Source organism: Mustelus asterias, chromosome 12, assembly GCF_964213995.1.
Source record: "Mustelus asterias chromosome 12, sMusAst1.hap1.1, whole genome shotgun sequence".
Taxonomy (NCBI): domain Eukaryota; kingdom Metazoa; phylum Chordata; class Chondrichthyes; order Carcharhiniformes; family Triakidae; genus Mustelus; species Mustelus asterias.
This window is the reverse complement of record NC_135812.1, coordinates 66926557-66953347: the sequence shown is the minus strand read 5'-3', so window position 1 is coordinate 66953347 and position 26791 is coordinate 66926557. Positions and strand designations below refer to the sequence as shown.

Sequence of the window (26791 nt, the reverse complement as noted above, 5' to 3'; positions counted from 1 at the left end):
CGGGTTAGGTTGATTGGCCAGGTTAAAAATTGCCCCTTAGAGTCCTGGGATGTGTAGGTTAGAGGGATTAGCGGGTAAATATGTGGGGGTAGGGCCTGGGTGGGATTGTGGTCGGTGCAGACTCAATGGGCCGAATGGCCTCCTTCTGGACTGTAGGGTTTCTATGATTTCTATGATAAAGAGATATTCAGATGGACAAATGTTTAGACAAGGAGGCACGTTTTAAGGAGTGTTTAAAAGGAGAAACTGAGGTAGAGAAGTCGAGGGAGGGAATTCCAGAGCTTAGGGCCCGGACAGCTGAAGGCACAGCCACCAAAGGTGGAGTAATTAAAATTGGCGATACCAGAATTAGTTGAGTGAAGAAGTTGGTGGGGCTGCAGCAGATTATAGGAGAGGCAAGACCTTGGAGGGGTTTGAACCCAAGGATGAGAATTTTAAAGTCAAGACATTGTTTGAGTGGGAGCCAATATAGGTCAGCAAGCACAGGGGTGATAGGTGAATGGAACTCAGTGCGAGTTATGACATTGGCAGCAGAGTTTTGGTTGACCTCAAATTTATGTCGGGTAGAATGTGGGAGACCTACCAGGATTGCATTGAAATAGTTGAGTCCAGAGGTAACAAAGGCATGAATTAGGGTTCCAACAGCAGCTGAGCTGAGACAGGTACAAGGACAGCTGATGTTATAGAGGTGGAAATAGGTGCTGTTAGTGATGGTGCCAATATGCGGTCAGAAGCTCATCTCAGGATCAAATATGTTATAGACAGTCTGCATTAGCCTTGCAGTGGCCAGGGAGAGGGATCCAATACTCGATGTCAGATAAACAGTCTGACAATTTAGAAACAGTGCAACTAACACGGTGAAAACTAACACGGTGCTTTTGGATGCCAAGGGATAACAGGTATATGAGAAATAGAACGGGTCCAAGAACAGATCTTTGGGGAACTTCAGGGGTACCGGTGTAGGTATGAGATGAGAAGCCATTGCAAGTGATACTTTGGCTGAGTTTAGCTAGTTACGAATGGAAACAGGCAAGAGCAGTCACTGCATCTATCTCAGGTAATACATTCTACAGCCTCACAGCCCCCTGAATAAAAAGAAAGTTTATTCTCCCTGTTCCAAGTTTTTATATCCTTCATTCTGGACCCCTTGACTACAGTTTGTTTTCTGTCCCATCTCTTAAACATCTCCAGCAAATGGCTTTGTAATCACATTTGTTCTCACAAAGAAATCAAACCCGATGTTTCCTTTTTATATACATGCCAGTTAAATATTCATGTGTTTGCATCTTTGATTCAAGTTAGTTAGTTTTTTAATTATTAACACTTGTCAAATCTACTTCCAGGGAACTCTGGAGGATCAAATCATCCAGGCTAACCCCCTGCTGGAAGCTTTTGGTAATGCCAAGACAGTGAGAAATGACAATTCATCTCGCTTTGTAAGTATTTGGGCAGCATTAACATGAGATGTTAAGAGACTTCACTTATATCTATAGGAAATTGACTACAAAAAAAGTCCCTAGTCATGCACATAACACTCCGTTTGTGAGACATCGCTCGAGCAATGTTAACCAGTGTTTTCTGTCATTCTAATTCTAAGGGTAAATTCATCAGAATTCACTTTGGAGCCACAGGAAAACTGGCCTCCGCTGATATTGAAACTTGTAAGTATTCATCTGGTTCACATGTACGAATTGAAGTTTTAAATGTTGCAATTAACTTACTGGGGAGGCAGTGTTCTTAATTAGTTCTGATGCTCCCAATGCAGATCTGCTGGAAAAATCCAGAGTTACATTCCAGTTGAAAGCTGAAAGAAGCTATCACATTTTCTACCAGGTTGCATGCAACAAAAAACCAGAACTTATTGGTAAGTCTTAACAGTAACTTTCTTGAAAGTTCCACCAATTGTTGTTTTTTTTTTATTAAGCTATTAATGTTAGCACTGCTGTCTCACAGCACCAGGGACCTGAGTTCAATTCCTGGCTCGGGTCACTGTCTGTGTGGAGTTTGCACGTTCTCCCCGTGTCTGCGTGGGTTTCCTCCCACAGTCCAAAGGTGTGCGTGTTAGGTGGTTTGGCCATGCTAAATTGCCCCTTTGTGTCAGGGGGACTAGCTAGGGTAAATGCATGGGGTTATGGGGATAGGGCCTGGATGGGATTGTGGTCAGTGCAGACTTGATGGGCCGAATGGCCTCCTTCTGCACTGTAGGATTCTAAGATTCTATGAATGTGCTGCAATCTAAATCTGTTGTTTGATTTCAGAAATGTTACTGATTACCACCAACCCCTATGACTTCCATTTTGTTAGCCAGGGTGAGATTACTGTTGCCAGTATTAGTGATGATGAGGAGCTCATGGCTACTGATGTAAGTTAAATCTCCATGGCTGTTAATTTAAAATTCAGTGCATTTTCAGAGCACTATAATTTTACTGGATGTTCCTGTTGGCCTCTAGGAAGCCATTGACATTTTGGGCTTTACAAATGATGAAAAGATCGGCATCTACAAACTCACCGGTGCAGTAATGCACTATGGCAACCTTAAGTTCAAGCAGAAGCAACGAGAGGAACAAGCTGAACCTGATGGCACTGAAGGTATCATGAAAGCAATTTCATAGATTTGGAACATTGTAAAGCATCAAAGATGATATTTTTTGCACCTCAAATTTTAGACACAGCACAATTGGATGGTAAATTTTCATAAGTGGAATGGGGCAAAGGATATTAATTCATCAGTGTGAACTTGACTTCATCTTCAGCAGATGCATTGGTAATAGAACACAATTATCCACCTGTTTTGAGGAATGACCTTTTGTCAAATCTGTGCTGTTGGTGCATGCCATCTCTTATATTAATCCTCTCATTAAGACTACACTCAGCTGTTCGTGTGCTATTTTTAATAACAAATTGTGCTTGCTAACAATAAGGGATTTCAAATGTTCTACTGATGTTAGATTGTTCAGTGAGAATTTGTGCTAAGTGACATGCTGCAGTGCTACCGTCATTTGCATGGGAGGGCAACATTCCGTGTTTCATGTTCTCTTGTTTTGTGACGAGGCTATTTGGCCCATCACATTTGTGCTGCTTCCTTGGTAGAAGTGCCCAATAATCCATTCCCTTGTTTTTTCACCCATAATCCTCTAAGTGTATCCCCTTCAACTATTTATCAAATTCACTTTGAAAGTTACTGTTGAATCTGCTTTGACCAGCCTTTCAAGCAATGCATTCCTGATTATACAACTAGATAAAAGATTCCTCCTAATACCTCTGGTTCACATGAGAGAGGAAAAAAATAACAAATACACTTAAATTTTGTGATTTGTTTTGAGCATTATTCTTAATTCATCATGTCCTATTGCTCCCCATGACTGTTTTTCTATTGGGATCAAAGGTTATGGGGAAAAAAGCAGGATTAGGCTATTGAGTTGGATGATCAGCCATGATCATAGTGAATGGCAGAGCAGGCTCGAAGGGCCAAATGGCCTCCTCCTGCTCCTATCTTCTAAGAATATGTTTATAAGACAAAGGTAGGTATATTTTCACCAATGCTTCACTTGCATGTTACACAGTTCAGGTTTGTGAATTACTATTTGCGCAGCTGGGATTTCTTTTGATTTGAATGGAGATAAATCTGGGAATTTCACACAACCACCAAGACACTTCAGCGAAATCCTTTCGGCAGCACTGGGGCTAAATTTCCTCAGGGTTTGTCCCAATCCATTGCAATAACTATGATGTAGGTTCAGAAGAAACCCATAACCGTTAGGTTATGGTAGTAAACTGAGATATTAGAACATTTCAAAGTGCCTCACAGGTTCAATAATAAGTAAACTTTGACGGCGAGCCACAGAGGGGTCTTCATCAAAGAGGTAGGATTTTAAGAGATCTTAGAAGAGGTGAGTGAAGTGGAGATGATAGACTTGACATGGGAATTCCAAATCCGAACAGGAGAAGGAGGGAGGATTGAGCAGAGATTACGGAAATAGGGTGGGGGCGTGGGCATGAAGAAATTTGGACACAACGATAAGAATTCTAAATCTGAGGTGCTGCTGAATAAATAAAGTGACATAAATCCAAGATGAAACTTCAAAGTGGAACAAAGTGGCTCGAGGAAAGGAAGGCATGGAACAGAGGCAAGGCAGATAACTGTGAAGGGATGAATTTTGATTGGCTGAAGGAAGAGAAGCAATGTAAACAGAATGGCACAGAAAGAGTTTAGCAACAGAGCTATCTAGGGGTGCATGCCCACAAATCTTTGAAAGTGGCAGGACAAGTTGAGAAAGGTGTTAAAAAACCTCCTGGATCCATTGGCTTTACAAATTGAAATGTCTAATGCATAAGCAAGGAAGTCATGCTAAAGCATTAGAAATCACTGGTTAGGCTCTAGCTGTTGTAATGTTGTAAGCATTTCTGGGCACTGTAATTTAGAAAAGACTTTAAGGCATTAGAGAGAATGCAAATGAGATTCACTGGGACATTCAGACAGCGTCTGTGGGCAAAGAAGAAAGACTTACATTTATATAATTTTTTTGTCATGACCACTGGATGTTTCAAAATGCTTGACAGCTAATGAAGTACTTCTGAAGTGCCGTTACTGTTGTAATGTAGGAGAATGGCAGCCAGTTTGCATACAGCAAACTCCCACAAACAGCAATGAGGTGATGGCCAGATCATCTATTTTTGTGATGTGGATTGAGGGGTAAATATTGATCGGTACACTGGCAATACCTGAGAGAGAAACAGAGTTAACAAGGGGATTTTCTGGCCTCCCCATGATGTGTTTCTCATGACGGGAGGTGGCATGACATTCACTGGTGACGGGATCCACTGTTCCCGCTGCTATCACTGGGATTTCCCATTGACTGTACCTCACGCTGCTGGGAAACCCACAGTGGGGGTGCTTCATCAGTGGGACCAGAAGATCCCGCCGGTGTGAACTGCAGGAAAACCCTGGACAACGTTTCAGGCCAGTGATCTCAAAGACCATCGATCTGAAACGGTAACTCTGCTTCTCTCTCTACAGCTGCTGCCTGATCTGAACACTTCTGACAGCTTTCTATAGCAGAGGAAGTGAAGGAAAGATATGATAGAGGTCTTCAAAATCATGGTGGCACAGTGGTTAGCACTGTTGCCTCACAGCACCAGGGACCCAGTTCAGTTCCCAGCTTGGGTCACAGTCTATGCAGAGTCTGCACATTCTCCCCGTGTCTGCGTGGGTTTCCTCCAGGTGCTCCGGTTTCCTCCCACAGTGTGAAAGGCGTGCTGGTTAGGTGCATTGGTCATGCTAAATTCTTCCTCAGTGTATCTGAACAGGTGCCGGAGTGTGGCAACTAGGGGATTTTCACAGTAACTTCATTGCAGTGTTAATGTAAGCCCACTTGTGACACTAATAAATAAACTTTAAAAAAAACTTATTTTGATAGAGGCAGTAGAAAGTATTGCCAGCTGCAGAAGGTTTGGCCATCAAATAACAGGGTTTCTAAGATAATTGGCAAGAGAACAAGTAATGAGATGAAGAGAATTGCTCTTTACATGATTAGTTTTACTATCTGGAATGCATTGTGCACAGAGTGGCAGAAGTAAATTGAATAGTAACTTTCAAAATGGCATTGGATAAATGCAGGAAAGAGGAATGTTTTCAGGACTATGTGGAAAGGGTAGTGGGATTAATGGGATAGTTCTGTCAAATAGCTGGCACAGGCATGATGGCCAGTCTCATTCTCTGCAGTGTGATTGAACCATTTTTCTCCTTTTTAGTTGCTGACAAGATCGCTTACCTGATGGGTCTCAATTCTGCTGATTTGCTCAAAGCTTTGTGTTACCCACGAGTAAAGGTCGGCAATGAATTTGTGACAAAGGGTCAGACGGTGCAGCAGGTATCGATTCCCCTCTGATACTAAAGAGAGAGTCTTGTGAAAATGCTTCTGAAGATTTAACTGAAGTTGCTGATACACAGTCTGTCACTGATGCATACTTTGTCTTGTTAGGTGAACAATGCTGTTGGTGCCCTTGCGAAATCAGTCTATGAGAAAATGTTCCTGTGGATGGTTATCCGTATCAATCAGCAATTGGACACCAAACAGTCCAGGCAGTACTTCATTGGTGTGCTGGATATTGCAGGCTTTGAAATCTTTGATGTAAGAGACAATACATAACTTTTAGCAATACCTACCCTCCTATATCTATTTATATGATATTACCTCCATTTTGTAAATGGAAATCAATACCCAGTGTACTCTTCAGGTGACAGAGTTAGAGTATGGGTGAATAATTGCTCCAGAGTACACTGATCAAAGTAATCCTCTGTTTAAAGTAATCCATTTTGTCTTATCTTTTTATTTCCATTATACATTTCTAGGTACACGTTTAAAATGAAAACTGTTTATGTAAATTCGTCATGTGGCATTACTCCCATCTGCTGCTGGCATTGTAGTTCCTCTGTTTGGAGTATGAGAGTTCCTACTGTCAGTGTGGACTTGATGGGCTGAAGGGCCTCTTCTGCGCTGCATGATTCTATGGTGTCAGTTATGGCTCACTGATTGGCAGCACTCGCATATTTGAATCGGAAGGATGTGTGTTCGAATCCCATTTCACAGACTTAAGCATGCAATCCAGGCTGACACTTTAGTTTGGCACAAGAGAATATTGTGAAGTTGGAGGTGCTACTTTTAAGATAAGGCAGCACAGTGGTTAGCACTGCTGCCTCACAGCATCAGGGACCCAGGTTCGATTCCCAGCTTGGGTCACTGTCTGTGTGGAGTTTGCACATTCTCTGCGTGGGTTTCCTCCGGGTGCTCCAGTTTCCTCCCACAGTCCAAAGATGTGCGGGTTAGGTGGATTGGCCATGTTAAATTGCCCCTTAGTGTCAGGGGGACTAGCTAGGGTAAATGCATGAGGTTATGGGGATAGGGCCTGAGTGGGATTGTGGTTGGTGCAGACTCGATGGGTCAAATGGCCTGATTCTGCACTATAGGATTCTATGATTCTATAAGGCATTAAACGGTGACTCCTTTTGTTTTCTCAGGTAGATGTAAAAGATCCCACTGCTATTCAAAGAACAGCAGGGGAACTTGTCCAGTGTCCTAAACAGTAATTTACCCTCAGCTCACACAAATTATCAGGACATTGCTGTTTGTGTGACCTTGCACTGTGCAAATTGTTTGCCTTGTTTCCTACATTACACCAATGACTGCGGTACAAAGCATCAAATTGGCTATCAAGTTCTTTGAAAAATGCTGAGGTCATGTGAGGTGCTAAATCAATGCAAGTTGTGACATCTTACACGGTGACAAGTTTACATAGGTACTTTTCATTAAAATAATGGACATGTGATTTTGTAACATAAAGGTCGGAATTTTACCACCCTGACCACCACGGAAATTGGAGCGGGCAAAGGGCGGAACATGGAAAGGTCCAGTGACCTCGCATGGGATTTTACTGTTCGGGATGGGCGAGGCTGTAAAATCCCACCCAAAATATTCATAAGTTGTGCAGCTGTTGTATTATTTTTTAATATGTCACTAATCAATTTCTTGTCAAGATCATGAGCAGATTTCAGATAAAGTTAGGTTAGAGAACAATAGTGGGACCTGGTGTACAGATGTATTGTAATCTTCATTCTGTTGCTATTTTCACATGTACTAAAAATGTGTAGGTTTACATATATAATGATTGGAATTCCTGTGTAAACCTCTCACCCAATAAGTGACACAAAAGCACCTCTACTGGGGTAGGGTGCAATTACAGGGTGATGAATGTAAATGGACAATTTCCATTATAAATGCAGACGCGTATACTCGAAAAGGGAAACATGAGAGAAGAATTATTTACAAATGTAAAATGGTGCATACCTTCTCTATGAATTTAGTTTAAACAACTTGGATGATCCAATGACTAAATAATACTTTAAATTGCTCCATATATTCAGTACAACAGCTTGGAACAGTTATGTATCAACTTCACCAATGAGAAACTGCAGCAATTCTTCAACCACCACATGTTTGTTCTGGAACAAGAAGAGTACAAGAAGGAAGGAATTGAATGGGAATTCATTGACTTTGGAATGGATCTGGCTGCTTGCATTGAACTCATTGAAAAGGTATGGAAATCAAAATACATTACATATAAGAATTACTGCTAATAATGGACACATAATACAACTGTAGCTGTCATATATGCTTACAATTGAATGAATATCTGATGCACTTTATTCCAATACATCTATATTTCTGTTAATAGCCCATGGGGATTTTCTCCATCCTGGAAGAGGAGTGTATGTTTCCCAAGGCTTCTGATATTACTTTCAAAAATAAACTGTATGACCAGCATCTTGGCAAGACTAAAAACTTCCAGAAACCCAAGCCTGCAAAGGGCAAGGCTGAAGCTCATTTTGCCTTGATCCACTACGCTGGCACTGTGGACTACAATATCACTGGTTGGCTGGAAAAGAATAAGGACCCACTGAATGAAACTGTTATTGGGCTGTTTCAGAAGGGATCTCTGAAACTCTTGCAAGCACTTTACACTGGCCATAGTGCGGAAGGTACGATTTGATGCACTCACAATGGTTTTATTAATTTCGAGAATATGCTGACAAACTGCTAATATTTGTCTGTCACTTTCCATTACTGATTACTGAAACTATCCTTTGCAGCTGAAGCTTCTGGCAAGAAGGGAGGCAAAAAGAAGGGTTCATCTTTCCAGACTGTCTCGGCTCTGTTTAGGGTATGTTTTCCTTATAATATGTCAGGACTGCATGATTTTAGTCATGGAGTGATCATTTCCCAGAAGGAGGCTATTCGGCCCACTATGTCCATGCCCCGGTGGGGGGGGTGGAGAGAAAGCTATACATAGTCATAGTGTTTCACGATTGTAATTAAAAAAGAGTAGAATGGAGCTTCAGTATGGGGAACCTTCTGTAACTTTCCCACGCTGGTTACATTGTCTGTTAGAATAAAAAAACAGATTCAAGACTAGACGGATTAACCACTGATTGGAACAGCCCCATAAATTTGTAACAATACAGTATAATATTGCATTCAATTTCATGGAAATGCTTGTAAGTAATCAAGATAAATTGTCTTCTACAGGAAAATTTGAACAAGCTGATGACTAACTTGAGGTCCACACACCCACATTTTGTGCGTTGTATAATCCCCAATGAGACAAAGACTCCAGGTAATTGAAGTAGACTGTATAAGTCAAACAAAACAAATCTTGTAGTAAAGTAAAACATAGTCTTTTCTTTTCCCAGATTTTTTGTACTCGCTCATGAATATCCAATTAATTTGATTTCTGAAACAAAAATGCAGCTCAAGCAAAACAAAAGGAATTTGTTCTCATCATTCCTTCCATTTCTTAGGTGCCATGGACAATCACTTAGTCATGCACCAGCTCAGATGTAATGGTGTGCTTGAAGGAATTCGAATTTGCAGAAAGGGATTTCCAAGCAGAATTCTATATGGTGACTTTAAGCAAAGGTAAGGAATTAATGTAATTTGAATTCAATAAAAATCTGGAACTAAAAGTCTAATGATGACCATGAAGCCACTGTTGATTGTTGGGATGACACAGTGGCACAGTGGTTAGCACTGCTGCCTCACAGTGCCAGAGACCTGGGTTCAATTCCTGGTTTGGGTCACTGTCTGTGTGGATTTGCATGTTCTCCCCGTGTCTGCGTGGGTTTCCTCCCACAATCTGAAAAATGTGCTGGTCAGGTGGATTGGCCATGCTAAATTCTCCCTCAGTGTACCCGAACAGGTGCGGGAGTGTGGCAACTAAGAGATTTTCACAGTAACTTCATTGCAGTGTTAATGAAGTCTACCTGTAACTAATAAATAAACTTTTACTTTTTGATTGTCGTAAAAATGCATCTAGCTCACTAATGTCCTTCAGGCAAGGAAATCTGCCACCCTTACCTGGTCTGGCTTATATATGACTCCAGAGCCACAGCAATGTGGTTGACTCTTTAATGCCCTCAGGGATGGGCAATAAATGCTGGCCCAGCCAGCGATGCCCACATCCCATGAACAAATAAAAAGAAAATGCACAATGATTCATTGAAAATAAGCTGTAAAGTTGCATTTCTTAAGATTCTCAAATGTTGTATATAACAGATACAGGATTTTGAATGCAAGTGCAATTCCTGAAGGACAGTTCATCGACAGCAAGAAGGCATCTGAAAAACTCTTGGGTTCCATCGATGTTGATCATACCCAGTATAGGTTTGGCCATACTAAGGTCAGAAGCTGTTTTGTAAATGTGCCTGACATTTTACCATTTGCCAAAGGGACTTTTGTCACTATGTGAAATTCTTTGTTGAATTAAAGGTGTTTTTCAAAGCTGGTCTCCTGGGTACTCTTGAAGAAATGAGAGATGACAAGTTGGCAGAACTTGTTACCCGTATACAAGCCGTCAGCCGTGGACATCTCATGAGAGTTGAATTCACGAGGATGGTGGAGAGAAGGTGAAGTTAATCTACGTGCACGGCAATACCTATTGTTTTAAGTGATGGAAAACCAAGAAAGGTGCATACTGACATTGTTTGTACAATTCTGTTTACTATTGTTTCCTCCAGGGAAGCTGTCTTTACCTTGCAGTACAACGTCCGTGCATTCATGAATGTCAAGCATTGGCCGTGGATGAAACTGTTCTTCAAAATCAAGCCTCTTCTAAGGAGTGCAGAATCTGAGAAGGAAATGGCGAATATGAAAGTGGAGTTTGAGAAAACTAAAGAAGCACTTGCTAAATCTGAAGCAAGAAGGAAGGAATTAGAGGAGAAAATGGTGTCTTTGGTACAGGAAAAGAATGACCTGCTTCTTCAAGTACAGTCGGTAAGTTTTCTTATTGCACATATTGGGGCGGCACACTGGTTAGCACTGCTGTCTCACAGCACCAGGGACCCAGATTGGATTCCAGCCTTGGGTGATTTGATTTGATTTATTACTGTCACATGTATTGGGATACAGTGAAAAGTATTGTTTCTTGCGCACTATACAGACAAAACATACCATTCATAGAGTACATAGGGGAATAGAAAAGGAGAGGGTGCAGAATATAGTGTTGCAGTTACAGATAGGGTGAAGAGAATGATCAGTTTAATATATGATAAGACCATTCTAAAGTCTGATGGCAGCAGGGAAGAGGCTGTTCTTGAGTCAGTTGGTACATGTTTTCAGACTTTTGTATCTTTTTCCCAACAGAAGAAGGTGGAAGAGAGTATGTCCAGGGTGTGTGGGGTCCTTAATTATGCTGGCTCCTTTTCCAAGGCAGCAGAAATGTAGACGGAGTCAACTGGGTGACTGTGTGGAGTTTGCACATTCTCCCCGTGTCTGCGCAGGTTTCCTCCGGGTGCTCCGGTTTCCTCCCACAGTCCAAAGATGTGTAGGTTAGGTGGATTGGCCACGCTAAAATTGCCCCTTAGTGTCCAAAGATGTGTAGGCTAGATGGGTTAGTCAAGGTTTACAAGTCCAATGATGTTTTTTTATATTCCTTCTTGTTATTGAAAAGTAGTAAGAATGCACATTTTATCTGTCAGGAAAGTGAAACTCTGGCAGATGCTGAAGAAAGATGCGAGGGGCTCATTAAAAACAAAATTCAGCTCGAGGCTAAGCTTAAAGAATCAAACGAAAGGCTGGAGGATGAGGAAGAAATAAATGCCGAGCTCACAGCCAAGAAGAGAAAATTGGAAGATGAATGCTCAGAACTGAAGAAAGATATTGATGACCTGGAGCTTACCTTAGCCAAAGTTGAAAAGGAGAAACATGCGACAGAAAACAAGGTATGAACAGACATTGATTCCTACAGCTCATAGATTCCTACTGCCTACACTGCATGGACTGCAGTGGTTCAAGCAGGCAGCTCACCACCACCTTCTCAAGAGCAATGAAGGATGGACAACAAGTGCTGGCCTAGCCAGCAATGCCCACATCCCTTGAATGAATATAAAAAAAGATTAAGGTATTATATTTTCAGGCACTGGGCGACATGTTCATTTTATTTTTCAGAATATTAAATATTGACAATTTTATAGAATGGTGAAACACATGGATGTTTTTCCCAGACCGTGATAAAATAATTAACGACTCTGGATGTTGTAGAAAGCAGTGGAATTTACATGTTCTTTTGTTCAAAACAGGTCAAAAACCTTACGGAAGAAATGGCTACTCTAGATGAAAGCATTGTCAAGTTATCAAAGGAAAAGAAAGCTCTACAAGAGGCCCACCAGCAGACGTTGGATGATCTCCAAGCTGAGGAAGACAAAGTCAACACTCTCACCAAAGCCAAAGCAAAGCTGGAACAGCAAGTTGACGATGTAAGTGTCTGTAAATGTAACATAACTCGATTGCAGGTCTTTTCTTCTCTTCTTCCTGAACTCATTCTGAATGTGTGTGCTTGCCTTTAATCTATACCTATCAGCTCGAAGGGTCTCTGGAACAAGAGAAGAAGCTGCGCATGGATCTTGAAAGGTCCAAGAGAAAACTGGAAGGTGATCTGAAACTAGCTCAAGAAACTATAATGGATTTGGAAAATGACAAGCAGCAAATAGATGAGAAGCTGAAAAAGTGAGAATAATTGACCCTGCTCTTTTCAATTGCTGCATTGTATCATTTTTCAGTATGCACTTACTTAAATTGATCCATTTCTATTACAGAAAGGAATTTGAAATTAGTCAACTATTAAGCAAGATTGAGGATGAGCAGGTCCTAGCCACTCAGCTGCAAAAGAAAATCAAAGAGCTTCAGGTAAGTCGTGATATATAAAGAAAGTTCGCAGGATTTTAAGCAAATTGTGTACAATGAGAAATGTAAGATGTATCAATACTTATTTTAGGCTCGTATTGAAGAGCTTGAAGAAGAAATTGAAGCTGAACGTGCCACTCGTGCCAAGACTGAGAAACAGAGAGCTGATCTTGCTCGGGAACTTGAAGAGATCAGTGAACGTCTAGAAGAAGCTGGCGGTGCCACTGCAGCACAGATTGAAATGAACAAGAAACGAGAAGCAGAATTTCAGAAGATGCGCCGCGATCTGGAAGAGTCCACCCTACAGCATGAAGCCACGGCTGCTGCTCTTCGCAAGAAGCAGGCTGATAGTGTTGCAGAACTTGGGGAACAAATCGACAACCTGCAACGTGTCAAACAGAAACTAGAGAAAGAAAAGAGTGAGTTGAAGATGGAAATTGATGACCTTGCTAGCAACATGGAATCTGTGACTAAATCTAAGGTATGGTTCCAAAACCCTTTCAATCCCTTAAGAAATGATAAATTTCTTTAGTTTAATATGTGTAATTGACTGTGGCTATTTCCCTAAAGGCTAATTATGAGAAGCTCTGTCGTACCCTGGAGGACCAACTTAGTGAGACAAAGGTGAAGAATGATGAGAATGTTCGCCTGGTTAATGATCTATCTACCCAGAAAGCTCGCCTGCAAGCTGAAAATGGTATTCATTGCAATAAAGTCAGAATTTCTACCAGTTCAATGTTGCTATTTGTGCTGCATTTTTTAAACCAGGTTGCTGACAATCCTTAATTTATTCCTAGGCGAATATTCACGCCAAATGGAAGAAAAGGATTCCTTGGTTTCTCAACTGACAAGAGGAAAACAAGCATTCACTCAACAGATTGAGGAATTAAAGAGACAACTGGAAGAAGAAATGAAGGTATTTAACTCTGCAGGCAGTCAGAGTGTGGCAAAACCATAGAATCCCTACAGTGCAGAAAGAGGTCAAGCGGGCCATCGGGTCTACACTGACTCTCCGAAAGAACATCCCACTCAGGCCATTCCCTCTTCCCTATCCCCGCAACCCTGTGCATGTACCATGGCCAATCCACTTAACCCACACATTGTTGGACGCTAAGGGGCAATTTAGCATGGCCAATCCACCTAACCCACACATCTTTGGACACTAAGGGTCAATTTACCATGGCCAATCCAACTCACCTGTACATCTTTGGGCTGTGGGAGGAAACCAGAGCACTCGGGAGGAAACTCAGTCAGACATGGGGAGAACGTGCAGACTCCACACAGCCAGTCACCCAAAGCTGGAATTGAATCCAGCTTCCTGGCGCTATGAGGCAGCAGTGCTACCCGCTGTGCCACCATGCCACCCTCTTCTGTGTGATATACATAAAATAAACTGCTTAACAAGATGCCAAGTGCATATACCAAGTTTTGAGGAAAAATATTTGGCACATATTTTTCCATTCAGCTGGTTGAAAATAGGGAAAACTCATAATGTAGTGTGCGTTAACTGACCAAATGGATGTTGTATTAGTGCTTGTATCAGACTGCATGGATTCAACAAATTAATGAAGCATGCATTTGCCAGTTAGGATTATAATAATTCTTAAATTCCATTTGCATATTCAAGTATTTGAAATACAAGATTTTTTCGACATTTCCACTTGATCATTTCCTTTTATTTATATCTTGTTTAAAGGCTAAGGGTGCCTTGGCACATGCTCTGCAGTCTTCCCGCCATGACTGTGATTTGCTCCGTGAGCAATATGAAGAGGAACAGGAAGCAAAGGCCGAGCTCCAACGTGGCATGTCCAAGGCCAACAGTGAAGTCGCTCAGTGGAGAACAAAATACGAAACTGACGCAATTCAGCGCACGGAGGAACTGGAAGATGCCAAGTATGTCCTGACCACCATATTTTGTTTTTACATTAAATTTACAACACAGAAATAAGGTCATTTTGCCCAGCTGATCCATAGCAGTGATTTTATGCTTTATACAACCTGCCTTTTCTAACTCCAATCAGTGTGTCCCTCTATTACTGTCTCCTTCATGTATTTAGTTAGCTTCTCTATGAACACATATATGCTATTTGTCTCTGTGTTAGTGAGTTCAACATTCAAAACACTCTCTGGCCAAAGAGGCTTCTTTCAAATTTCCTTGAAGATTTATTGGTGATCGTTGTATAATTATTGCTCCTAGTTTTGAACTCCCCACATCATAGAATCATACAGTGCAGAAAGAGGCAATTTGGCCCATCAGGTCTGCACGAGCCTCCGAAAGGGCATCCCACCCAGACCCTCCCTTTGCCCTATCGTCATAACCCCATGCATTTACCATGGGTAATCCACCTGATTTACCCATCTTTTAACACTAAGGTCCAATCAACCTAACTTGCTCATCTTTGAACTGTGGGAGGAAACTGGAGCACCTGAAGGAAACCCACGCAGACAAAAGGAGAACATGCAAATTTCACACAGACGGTGACCCAAGCCGGGAATCGAACCCGGCTCTCTGGCGCTGTGAGGCAGTAGTGCTAATCGCTGTGCCACTGTGCCATCCCATCTCTATGTCTAGTCTATAAAATCTCTTCATAGTTTTAAACCAAGTAACCTTTCAGCCTTGTCTTTGTTAGAGGAAGTGGCCCCAGACCAATATTTCCTGATTGGTATAAGCTCTCAGTTCTAGTATTATCCTTGTAATTCTTTTTTACATTACCTCCAGTGCCTCTAAATCCTCTAATGAAAATGAAACCAGAGTTTTGAACAGTACGATAAATATGGGTCTTTACATATTTTTACATAACTTCTCATAGAATCCCTACAGTACAGAAGAAGGCCATTCAGCCCATTGAGTCTGTACCCACCACAATCCCACCCAGGCCCTATTCCCGCCAGCCTCATTTACCCTACTAATCCTCCTGACACGAAGATAATTTTAGCATGGCCAATCAACCTAGCCCGCACATCTTTGGACTGAGGGAGGAAAACGGAGTGCCCAAAGGAAACCCACGCAGACATGGGGTGAACGTGCAAACTCCACACAGGCAGTGATCCAAGGTCGGAATTGAACCCGGGTCCCTGGTGCTGGGAGGCAGCAGTGCTAACCACTGTATCACCTAACTACTGCCCTTTCTCTGCTCTTCAATTCTGTTCCTCCGGAAATGAGCCTCAGTGTCCTTTCTTATGTGAGTTAATCAATTCTTTGTCCATGATTTTGTCATGTTTCAATTCTGCTTAATTTTGCAACGTTATTTTCCAGAAAAAAACTTGCCCAGCGACTCCAAGAGGCTGAGGATCAAATTGAGGCAGTGAATTCCAAATGCGCCTCACTGGAAAAGACCAAGCAGAGACTGCAAAATGAAGTGGAGGATCTAATGATTGATGTCGAGCGAGCGAATGCTGCTGCTGCTGCTCTTGATAAGAAACAGAGAAACTTTGACAAGGTGAGGTGGTGACATAGTGGTAAGATCCCCGGACTTGTAATCCAGAGATCCAGGCTAATACTCTGGGAGCCATGGGGTCACATCTCAATTAATTAATAAATCTGTAATTAGATGTTAGCCCCAGGAATGGTGATTGAATCCATTTGTCGACTGTTGGAAAAATACTATCTGATTCACTATTGTCCTTCAGGGATGGAAATCTCGCTAACCTGATCTGGCCTACATGTATGTAAATTCAGGCCCACAGCAATGTGGTTGGCATTAAATGGACTAGTTGTTAAATTAAATGCCACTCAGTTGTACTAAACTGCTACAAAGTCAAAAAGGATTGAATCCTTATGAATCACCCTACATCAGCCCAGTATGGTAGATCCTACAAAGTCCTCCTTACTCACATTTGGGCGTTCTACCAACATTGGGAGAGTTGTCCCACAGACTAGTCAAGCAACAGCCTGACACAGTCATGAATCACATATTGCAGACAATGTCTCAGACACCAACATCACCATCCCTGGGCCTGCCTTGCCGATGGGACAGGACACAGCAGTATACAGTCACACACCATCCTGACTTGGAACTATATGACCGTTCCTTCACTATCGCTGGGTCAAGATACTGGAACTCTCTTCCTAACAGCACTGTGGGTGTTCAAGAAGGTGGCTCACCATCACCTTCCCAAGGGCCATTAGGGATGGGTAATAAATGTTGCCCTAGCCAGCGGCACCCACCTCCTGTGAAAAGGTTAAAAAAATTGGATCTGTAAAACTGATTTGTGAAGTAGAAAAGTTATAAAAGTTTCAGCCGAGGAGTAATGACAACCTTTTAATTCTTGTGTACTGACAGATTCTGGCAGACTGGAAACAGAAATATGAGGAATGCCAGTCTGAACTGGAGGCATCTCAGAAGGAATCTCGTTCTTTAAGTACCGAACTCTTCAAAATGAAGAATGCTTATGAGGAAACTTTGGACCAACTTGAAACACTCAAACGAGAGAACAAGAATCTTCAGCGTGTGTTATTTTTCAAATTTATAATATTCTTTTAGTATTGTGTATTAACCTCTTGTGCAATACCAATTTAAATTACTCCACCACTGATGGCCATGCCTCCAGCTTTCTAGGCCTTTAGCTCTGAAATTCTTTCCCTAAACCTTGTCACCTCTCTTCTTTAAGATGCTGATTAAGCCTTCCTCTTTTGGCCAAGCTTTTGATCAACGAACATCTCCTTCCTGGAGTACCGCTTCAGGTGATGGTGTCCTGTTAATGGCCGGAATTCTCCGATTTCACTCCTGCTACCAGCCAGGTCTCCATTCACTGCAGCAGGACTGGAGAATCCCAGCTCTGAGCGAGGTCAGAAATTCTGGCCACTGTCACTGGCCTTGTAATCCAGAGGCCCAGGCTAATTTTCTGGGGGCATGGGTTCAAATCCCACCATGACAGCTGGTGGAATAGGGTGGCACGGTAGCACAGTGGTTAGCACTGCTGCTTCACAGTGCCAGGGACCCAGGTTTGATTCCTGGTTTGGGTCACTGTCTGTGTGGAGTTTGCACATTCTCCCCGTGTCTGCGTGGGTTTCCTCCGCGTACTCCGGTTTCCTCCCACAGTCTGAAAGATGTGCTGGTTAGGTGCATTGACCTGAACAGGCGCCGGACTGTGGCGACTAGGGGAATTTCACAGTAACTTCATTGCAGTGTTAATGTAAGCCTTACTTGTGACTAATAAATAAACTTTAATTTAAATTCAATTACTAAATCTGGAATATGGAGCCGGTCTCAGTCATTGTTGCAAAAACCCATCAGATTCATGATTAGGGAAGGAAATCTACCACCATTACCCAGTCTGACCTACATGTAACTCCAGGCCCACAGCAATGCCATTTGGTTTCAAGGGCAATTAAGGAGGGGCAACAAATGGTGGCTTTGCTGTCGACATTTATATCCTGTGAATAAATAAAGAAAGAAAATAGGCTCAGTGTCAAATTTTATTTTATAGTACCACTGTGAAGGTGTTTAGAACAGTTTGAAGCTACAAATGCAAATGTTTGTTGTCGTAGAGAAAGCTGATTTACTGTCATGTTTTTTTAAACAGAGGAGATAGCAGATTTGACTGAACAACTTGGAGATAGTGGTAAGGCACTGCATGAGATGGAAAAGGCTAAGAAACAGGCCGAGGCAGAAAAGACTGAAATCCAGAGTGCTCTGGAAGAAGCAGAGGTATATGAATAAATGGTCATGGTTTCCATTGAGATCACACTATTTCCAACAAATCTGAAGGTGGGTTCAACAGCATCCAAGACTTTGACTCACTTGCATATTTTTTTGTCCCTCTACTTAGGCATCCCTGGAGCACGAAGAAAGCAAATTGATGCGTATCCAGCTGGAACTGAATCAAATAAAATCAGAAGTCGACAGAAGGATTGCTGAGAAGGATGAAGAAATTGATCAAATTAAGAGGAACAGTCAGAGAGTTGTGGACACTCTGCAAGCTTCTCTGGAGGCAGAAATCAGAAGCCGAAATGATGCTCTGAGAATCAAAAAGAAAATGGAAGGTGATCTAAATGAAATGGAGATCCAGTTGAGTCATGCAAATCGCCAGGCTACAGAAGCTATAAAGCATCTCAGGACTGTACAGGCTCAACTTAAGGTATGGGCAATGTTGTTCATAGAATCATAGAAGCCTGCAGTGCTGAAGGAGGCCATTCGGCCCATTGAGTCTGCACCGACTCTCTGACAGAGCATCTTCCAAAGGCCCTATCCCTGCAACCTCACATATTTACCCCACTACTCTTCCTAACCTACACATCTTGAACACTAAGGGTCAATTTAACATGGCCAATCAACCTAACCTGCACATCTTTGGATTGTGGGAGGAAACCAGAGCACCCAGAGGAAACCCGTGCACACACGGGGAGAACATACAAACTCCACACAGACGGTCACCCAAGGCCGGAATTGAACCCAGGTCCCTGGCAACATGAGACAACAGTGCTAACCACTGTGCCACCGTGCCGCCCCCTGTTCCACTGTAGCCCTTCAAATACTTGCAATAAATATTAAAATTGGGTTAAATGACCTCTGCAGGTACTAAGTAATTATTTACAACATTAACTAGTGGTTTCATCAAATGTAGAGAATTGCAACTTAACGAAAGTCCCTCGTTATGCTATTCAGGATGCACAGTTGCAAATAGATGAAGCTGTGAGGAGCAATGAGGACCTCAAGGAGCAGCTGGCTATGTCTGAACGCAGAAGCAACCTTCAGCAGGCTGAAATAGAAGAACTGAGAGCAGCATTGGAACAGACAGAAAGATCTCGCAAGATAGCTGAACAAGAACTTATTGATGCTAGTGAACGTGTGCAACTTCTGCACTCGCAGGTAATTTGCTGTCAGAAGATTGAAGAGTATTATCTAAAGGCTTTTCATGGAATACATTTTTGCTGCTTCTCTCATGTAATCAGAACCATTGTTTCGTTTCTGATAGAACACCAACCTCATCAATACTAAAAAGAAGCTTGAAGTCGACATCGCCCATCTTCAGTCTGAAGTAGAGGATGCCATTCAGGAGGCCAGAAATGCTGACGAGAAGGCGAAAAAAGCAATTACTGATGTAAGTTCTAAATTCAAAGTGTAGTGACACTTAGGTCTTTCATGCTGATTTATACAAATACATGGGATAAGAGCATCATTGGCTGGGCCACCACATTGTTGTAGGGGGTTATAGTCACAGAGAGCAGACTTTCCGAGGACAACGGATTTCCTTCCCTGAAGGGCATTAATGAACCAGATGGGTTTTTATGACAATGATTATTAGATATTTGATCCCAGATATTTTTAATTGAATTCAAAATTTACCACTTGCTGAGGTGGGTATAATAACTCCACGGGTCAGTTGTGAAGAAACCGTGCTTTTATTGCACAAATGAAAATAAACAAGAACCTCAAGCCTATGGTGAACACAACAGATCCAAACTGCAACCAAAAGGTTAATAGGCCCTCTCAGGATCTTGCTTTATATAGGGCTTGATATACGAGTTCCACCTGGTGGACTAATTATCAGTCCTCAAGGAGCTCATATTCTACAAGCCCAACCGATGATTCCCCATGCAGATCATGAGAGTTATCACAGTGGGACTTGAACCCAGGGTCACTAGGCTAATGACAATACCACTACACCACCGCCTCACCTAATACATTTATTGTACTTAATTACTGCAAGGCGGCTATGATGGCTGAAGAGTTGAAGAAGGAACAGGACACAAGTGCTCACCTTGAGAGAATGAAGAAGAACCTGGATCAGACAGTGAAGGACCTACAACATCGCCTGGATGAGGCCGAACAGTTGGCAATGAAGGGAGGAAAGAAGCAGATCCAGAAACTGGAAGCTAGGGTATGTAGTAATACTGAACCCTGAATGACATGTCTGAATAGCAGAATGGAAACATGGAGCATTTACTTTGAAAACACAACTGTTTGTATTCTCCGACACTAGGTGCGTGAACTGGAGAATGAATTTGAAGCTGAACAGAAACGTAGCGCAGATGCTATCAAAGGCGCTCGCAAATATGAAAGGAGGGTCAAGGAACTCACCTATCAGGTATGGAAATAAAATTTTAAATAGAGTCATAGAGGTTTACAGTATGGAAACAGGCTCTTCGGCCCAACTTGTCCATGCTGCCCCTTTTTTTTAACCATTGAGCTAGTCCCAATTGCCTGCGATTGGCCCATATCCCTCTATACCCATCTTACCCATGTAATTGTCTAAATGTTTTTTAAAAGACAAAATTGTGCCCGCCTCTACTATTACCACTGGCAGCCCGTTCCAAACACTCACCACCCTCTGTGTGAAAAAATTGCCCCTCTGGACTCTTTTGTATCCCTCCCCTCCCACCTTAAACCTTTGGATAGGCAAGGGGAGTCTAAAATTCATTCTAAAGATTATAAAAGTAGACCAGAAATGATTAATTCTGATATTCCACCTTTGCTTACAAGGTAAGGACTAGAATTACATGGTTCTTGTTTCTATTTTTAACAGTCTGAGGAAGATAGAAAGAATCTCCTGAGGCTGCAGGATTTAGTTGACAAATTACAATTGAAGGTTAAAGCCTACAAGAGGCAATGCGAGGAGACGGTAAGTAATTCGGAATGGCATCCAGTGCTGTATTCCCATTTCAAGAATTGAATTCTACTTTTAGAGATGTATGCCTAATCATCATTCTTTTTGACACCATTCCAGGAGGAACAGGCTAACATTCATCTGTCCAAGTTCAGAAAGGTGCAACATGAACTTGAGGAGGCTGAGGAGCGTGCTGATATCGCGGAATCCCAGGTCAACAAACTCAGGGCTAAAAGCCGTGACATCCAGGTACGTTTTTTGTTTCAAGTACAGTAGGTATATTGTCACGTAGTCCCACAACTGTATATTATTCCAATCAATTGACATTAACTCTAAATACCAATGTGCAGGTAGCTGTAGCTTGGAACTCCAGCTTGACAGAGCTACACTTAAGTTGCAAAGCTTTTGTCTGACTGCAACTATAATAAATGTAAAGTTTATTTATTAGTGTCACAAGAAGGCTTAGGTTGACACTGCATTGAAGTTACTGTGAAAATCCCCTATTGCACCTGACCAGCACGTCGTTCGGACTGTGGGAGGTAACTAGAGCACCCGGAGGAAACCCCTTGTAGACACGGGGAGAACGCGCCGACTCCACACAGACAGTGACCCAAGCTGGGAATCGAACCCGGGCTCCTAGCGCTCTGAGGCAGCAGTGCTAACCACTATGCCACCATGCCGCCACATAATAGTCTTGTCCAGGAGGGAGTTGTTGGCTTGCCTTGACACAGGGAAGGGTAGAGGCCTCAATAAAAGTTTTAAAAATTCAAAGTTTAGAAAGTGAGGATCTAAATGTTTAAGATGATGGAACTAGGACTCTGAGCATTCTGCAAACCAGGTTTGACAATACACTAGATTTAGGCCGGAATTCTCCTGTCCCGCACACTTTTTACCGCTGCCACTCAGCCAAATCTCCATCTACTGCATCGGGACTGGAGAATCCCAGCCTCGAGCGAGGTCAGAGATTCCGGCCTTGAACTCTAATGTATAAGCTAAACACTGCGGATGCTTGAAATCTGAACAAGAAATGGAGAATGCTGGAATTACTCAACAGATCTGGCATCATCTGTGAAGGGAGAAACATAGCTAACACTTCAGGTCAATAACTCATTGTCCCGATTGGGAGTACTTAGAGACTTAGAGATGTGCCAGTTTGTAAGCAAGGAAATATGGCTGGGGGTGGGGGGAGGGGGGGGCGGGTGGGAGGTGGGGGGGCGGTGTAAAAGAACAAAAAGCAAGGTCTAATAGAACGGGGAAGCTGGAGAAATTGATTGACAAAAAGATGATGTTGCATGGTAAAAAGAACTGGCAATGGGACAAGCGAAGAAAAAAATGTGTGAACGGGTTAGGCAGAATTATGAAAGCTGCCATCCGAGAGCAAAAGAAGAAGGGCAGGGGTAAGGGTCTGAAGTTGTGGAAATCAGAGTTGATTCTGGAAGGTTGTAAAGTGCCAAGTCAGAAGCAGAGTTGATGATCCTTAGCTTACATTGGAATAGCATAGGAGGCTGAGGACAGAAAAGCCATAATGGGAATGGGATGGAAAATTAGAATGACAGACAACCAGAAGCTTGGGGGGGTAGGGGAGTGGGGGGGGAGTCATGCCTGCAGACTGAATGGAAGTGCTGCGTAAAGTGATCACCCAGTCTGTGTTTGGTCTTCCCAATGTAGTAGAGAATGGATTGTGAGGAACAAATACAGTATGCTTAATTAAGGAGCAAAAGTAAATCATTGTTTCACGGGAGTGTTCAGGGCTTTGAACAGTATGAATGAGGAGGCAAACGTTCTCCTGTGCCAACATGAGTAGGTATCATGGAGAGGAGGCTGTCAACATGATGGGGGAGGGGTATGGTGTTCTCAGGCAAGGAAGAAAGAAGACATATTGGAAATTGCAGAGAAAGGGTGGTTTAAAACAAGAGTTTCCCGAACCTTTCGAGCCAAGGAACTCCTAGTGACCTCCCAAGAGTATCGGGGAACTTCAAACATTCACATAATGTTGATACCCCTTTTTTTGCCGTGATATATGTGCAAGCAGAGAAATCAAATGTAACACAGTTGCAAATATATTCACCAGCTACATAGCCCTCTCACATTAACCCCAGGCCAAGCCACACGCCCATGACCCCTTAAAATAAACCCCTGATCCCTGGAAGTAGTACCCACTTTAGGAATGGGTAATCTAAAAACCAACAGGTTTATTTGGAATCACGAGCTTTCGGAGCGTTGCTCCTTCATCAGGATGACTCACGAGATGAAGGAGCAACGCTCCTAATATTGATTCCAAATAAACCTGTTGGACTTTAACCTGGTGTTGTGAGACTTCTTACTGTGCCCACCCCAGTCCAATGCCGGCATCTTCACATCAGGGTAATCTAAAAAGTCATCTTCTTATTACCAAAAAATTTAAGTCATTTTCTTCGTCATTTTTAATGGGAGGAGTGATGCTAGAAAGCACACACACACACACACACACACACAGGCGCCCCTCCACATGAGACTTGCTCTGGACCTCCTCCATCCCATCCCATGTCCGGGACCCACTCCGAGTTCCATTCCCAGACCTTCTCTTCCCATCACTTTGCTGTCTGCGCTTCCCTAGAAATCAACCGCTGACTGGACAAGCAGCTCCTCAGCATTTTTCAAATTTTCAAATATGCCTGTCTTGTCACGGACCGCCTGGGTGGCTCCCCCCAGTTTGGGAACCCCTGGTTTAAACTCTGGCTTGTTTCAAGCTGAAACAAAGTGAAACTAAGCCTGGGATTTTTAGGCCCTGTCATGACAGGACCCTTCTTGGCTCAGCCAAAAGTTTGTTAAGTTCTGGCAGGACAGGATGTTCCCGGTGGAGGACAGGGCTGAAAAATCCCACCTGAAGTCCTTTGGAGACTTGGCCTCTTACTGGTATACTGTTAGTTTAGCATCACTGCTCAGCAGCAATTGCTTTGTACTGAATATACATGCAACTGTAATTACAGTGCTTTCCCAGAAATTATAATACTGTCTATACAAGAATAGAATCATTTTAAAATAAAGTTTACTCACTGGATCTTGTTTGTTATTTTACAGAAGGTAGTGCAAGCTGAAGAGTAACTACGAGCTTGAAGAGTTCACTGAAGAGATCCACAAAATGTGTATTTCTTTGTAACTTATTTTTCTATGTTGTGTTAGACTTACAAGTTATGTGTTACCAATAAAGAAAGCAGCAACATGTTGAGATTTGTCCTGTCCTAATTTCTTCAGTTAGGATAAATCAATGGAGAAAAACAAAGATAAATCAAATATTTGACCAGAAGTATAATTAAAAGTCAAATTGGTATGTAAGCCAATTGTATTCTCATTGGTGTTGCTAACATTTTATTCTCAAATACAATAAATATACCTGCTGATAAGAAATATGAAGAAGGTTCCCTGATACCTCAGTTATTTATCCATTGACGGGCAGAGTCAGATAATTAAGATTGGCAAGTTAAATGCTCAGTTAACCATTTTCATTCCAGCAAGGAAGGTTGCTATAATTGTCTAGTGAGAGGTAGAACAGTCAGAAGCAGCCTGTGCTGCACCCCTCCTTCATTCCCACAGTGACATTAAGCCAAATGGACTGCTTCATAATGGAGTAGTAAGGTGCTATAATTCTGCCAGCTGGGGTTTGGCACCTTCAGCACTTGATGCTCTTGTTGATTTTTTTACCCTCCACGACTTTCCCCAAATGATCACTCCTCATATGCTACTCTAGCAAATGAATGTAACCCTGCACATTCTTCCTTTCGAAGTATATATCCAAACTCCTTTTGAGAATGACCATTAAATCTGCTTGCTCGGCAGCGCATTCCTGATCATAACTTGCCCCCACGAAAGGGTAAATGCATTAGTTAGAGTTCTGACAGCATTGAGGGGGCAGGAGTGGTGGCAAGTAATGTTTCCAAAATAAAATGAAGAGTTTTGGAATGGGTGTTATTTGTATATTAATTGTGTTTAATTGTATGCAGGTAATAGACATTAATTGGGCTTTAACTTGAGAATATATGTAAAAAGACACTTACTGAAACTCGAGTGTGTTAAGTTTAGAGGTGAATGCTTGCAATGTTTCACTGTTATAAAGTTAAGAATGGACAAAGATACTATTCTTCACCTACTGGCTCTTTGGAATAACATGGTTTCAGAAGATGGTTGCGTACAGGTGAAGGTTGAAAGCTTTTTTAAAAAAAGGCTGCACTCCTTGTAGCCAATGTGAAAAGTTATAGAAATCACGTCAAAATTGTTGGGTCTTGATTACTCTGCAATGTTCTTGAAGACTGGCTGATATGACAATGGAAGTATGTTGTGGATGCAGGTCACGTCCCTGCAAAGAGGAAACAAGGCATGGCCTTGGCATTGTTGCTTCTCACCAGAAATATCATCAGGAATAAAGTATTTTGTGCGCAGGATGCCGGTCAATTGGATTATGATGAAGGTTTGAAGCATCTATTGGAATTATTGGATAAAATTTACAAGGTAGATGACTTTTGAAATGCCCATGAGGCATGGTCTGACTTCGCTACATTTTGAAAAACAGGTGGTTATTCAATGGAAGAATATATCATGGACTTTGACGGACAATATAAGAGAGCCTTCGTTCAGTCCTCATGGTTAAACTGCTGGATCGTGCTAAGGTGTTACATTATGGACTGACTTCAGGTTCTAACTGGTGTTCAGTTCTTGGAGATGGGCTCCCTATTGGAATGGATATCTGCTGCCTTGAAACAATTCCTGGGGAAACAGTAATTTTCTGCAGCCTTTGTGGAACAAATGGGACTTCTTGTGGTGGATGGAGGACTCAATGATCGCCTGATTTTAAAATACTGGATGCAGTACAATGGAAGGGTTGGAGACAGGCAGGATGAGGAAGCAAGTGCCTATCGTGGATCTGGCTATTACAGCAGTAGAATTGAAGTAAGCAAATGAATATGCAAGCTTCAGGTGTAACTCAAAATGGTGTTGTGATGAAGAGCCCAAAGCGGAAACACATGATCCTCAACATGACACAAAGAATTCTGAGGCAGCTGTAAAGATAATGATGAATCTGAATGAATTGTACTGGTCACAAGGAGCTTTAGACCTATGATCAAAATGTCAGTTATGGACTCATTCAACTGAACTGTGCTAGATCGCACCTGCACAATATGTTGAAAAGATTTGTTTAAATGTTAAATAAAAACTGAAAATGCTGAAAGCGCTCAGCAGGTCTGGCAGCAGCTGTGGAGAGAGAAAGAGAGTTAACATTTCAGGGCTGTGACTTTTCAATCAGGTCACAGTTCAAAGTTGTAAGACCTGAAACTCTGTTTCTCTCTCCACAGATGGTGCCAGTCCAGCTGAGTATTCCCGGTATTTTCTGGGTTTTTTTCAAATTTCAAGCATTCACAATATTTTGCTTTTAGTTAAATGTTATCTAGATTTGCCAGATAGTGGATATTGATGAAAAGTGGAGGGGTATGAAAGTACAATTTGCTATTTTATCAGTAGCACTGCAGTCTCTA

General features: G+C 42.2%; 1 protein-coding gene across 1 annotated transcript in view; it reads left to right on the top strand.

Moving 5' to 3' along the window:
* LOC144501534 (myosin-4-like) overlaps window positions 1-24490 on the top strand; it is a 33881-nt gene extending 9391 nt beyond the window's left edge. The window contains exons 8-41 of the mRNA XM_078225355.1: window positions 1344-1436; window positions 1598-1661; window positions 1766-1864; window positions 2259-2362; window positions 2451-2589; window positions 5752-5870; window positions 5982-6131; window positions 7922-8092; window positions 8233-8536; window positions 8648-8718; window positions 9084-9171; window positions 9356-9473; window positions 10110-10233; window positions 10323-10459; window positions 10571-10826; window positions 11531-11773; window positions 12131-12307; window positions 12412-12557; window positions 12647-12737; window positions 12826-13215; window positions 13305-13431; window positions 13532-13650; window positions 14431-14627; window positions 15991-16174; window positions 17018-17183; window positions 18261-18385; window positions 18507-18815; window positions 19343-19546; window positions 19653-19778; window positions 20388-20558; window positions 20661-20765; window positions 21204-21299; window positions 21405-21533; window positions 24345-24490. Coding sequence (XP_078081481.1) covers window positions 1344-1436; window positions 1598-1661; window positions 1766-1864; window positions 2259-2362; window positions 2451-2589; window positions 5752-5870; window positions 5982-6131; window positions 7922-8092; window positions 8233-8536; window positions 8648-8718; window positions 9084-9171; window positions 9356-9473; window positions 10110-10233; window positions 10323-10459; window positions 10571-10826; window positions 11531-11773; window positions 12131-12307; window positions 12412-12557; window positions 12647-12737; window positions 12826-13215; window positions 13305-13431; window positions 13532-13650; window positions 14431-14627; window positions 15991-16174; window positions 17018-17183; window positions 18261-18385; window positions 18507-18815; window positions 19343-19546; window positions 19653-19778; window positions 20388-20558; window positions 20661-20765; window positions 21204-21299; window positions 21405-21533; window positions 24345-24368 — 5166 coding nt within the window. The 3' untranslated portion in view covers window positions 24369-24490. The remainder of the gene's footprint in view (window positions 1-1343; window positions 1437-1597; window positions 1662-1765; window positions 1865-2258; window positions 2363-2450; window positions 2590-5751; window positions 5871-5981; window positions 6132-7921; window positions 8093-8232; window positions 8537-8647; window positions 8719-9083; window positions 9172-9355; window positions 9474-10109; window positions 10234-10322; window positions 10460-10570; window positions 10827-11530; window positions 11774-12130; window positions 12308-12411; window positions 12558-12646; window positions 12738-12825; window positions 13216-13304; window positions 13432-13531; window positions 13651-14430; window positions 14628-15990; window positions 16175-17017; window positions 17184-18260; window positions 18386-18506; window positions 18816-19342; window positions 19547-19652; window positions 19779-20387; window positions 20559-20660; window positions 20766-21203; window positions 21300-21404; window positions 21534-24344) is intronic.
* The last annotated feature ends 2301 nt before the right edge of the window (window positions 24491-26791 follow it).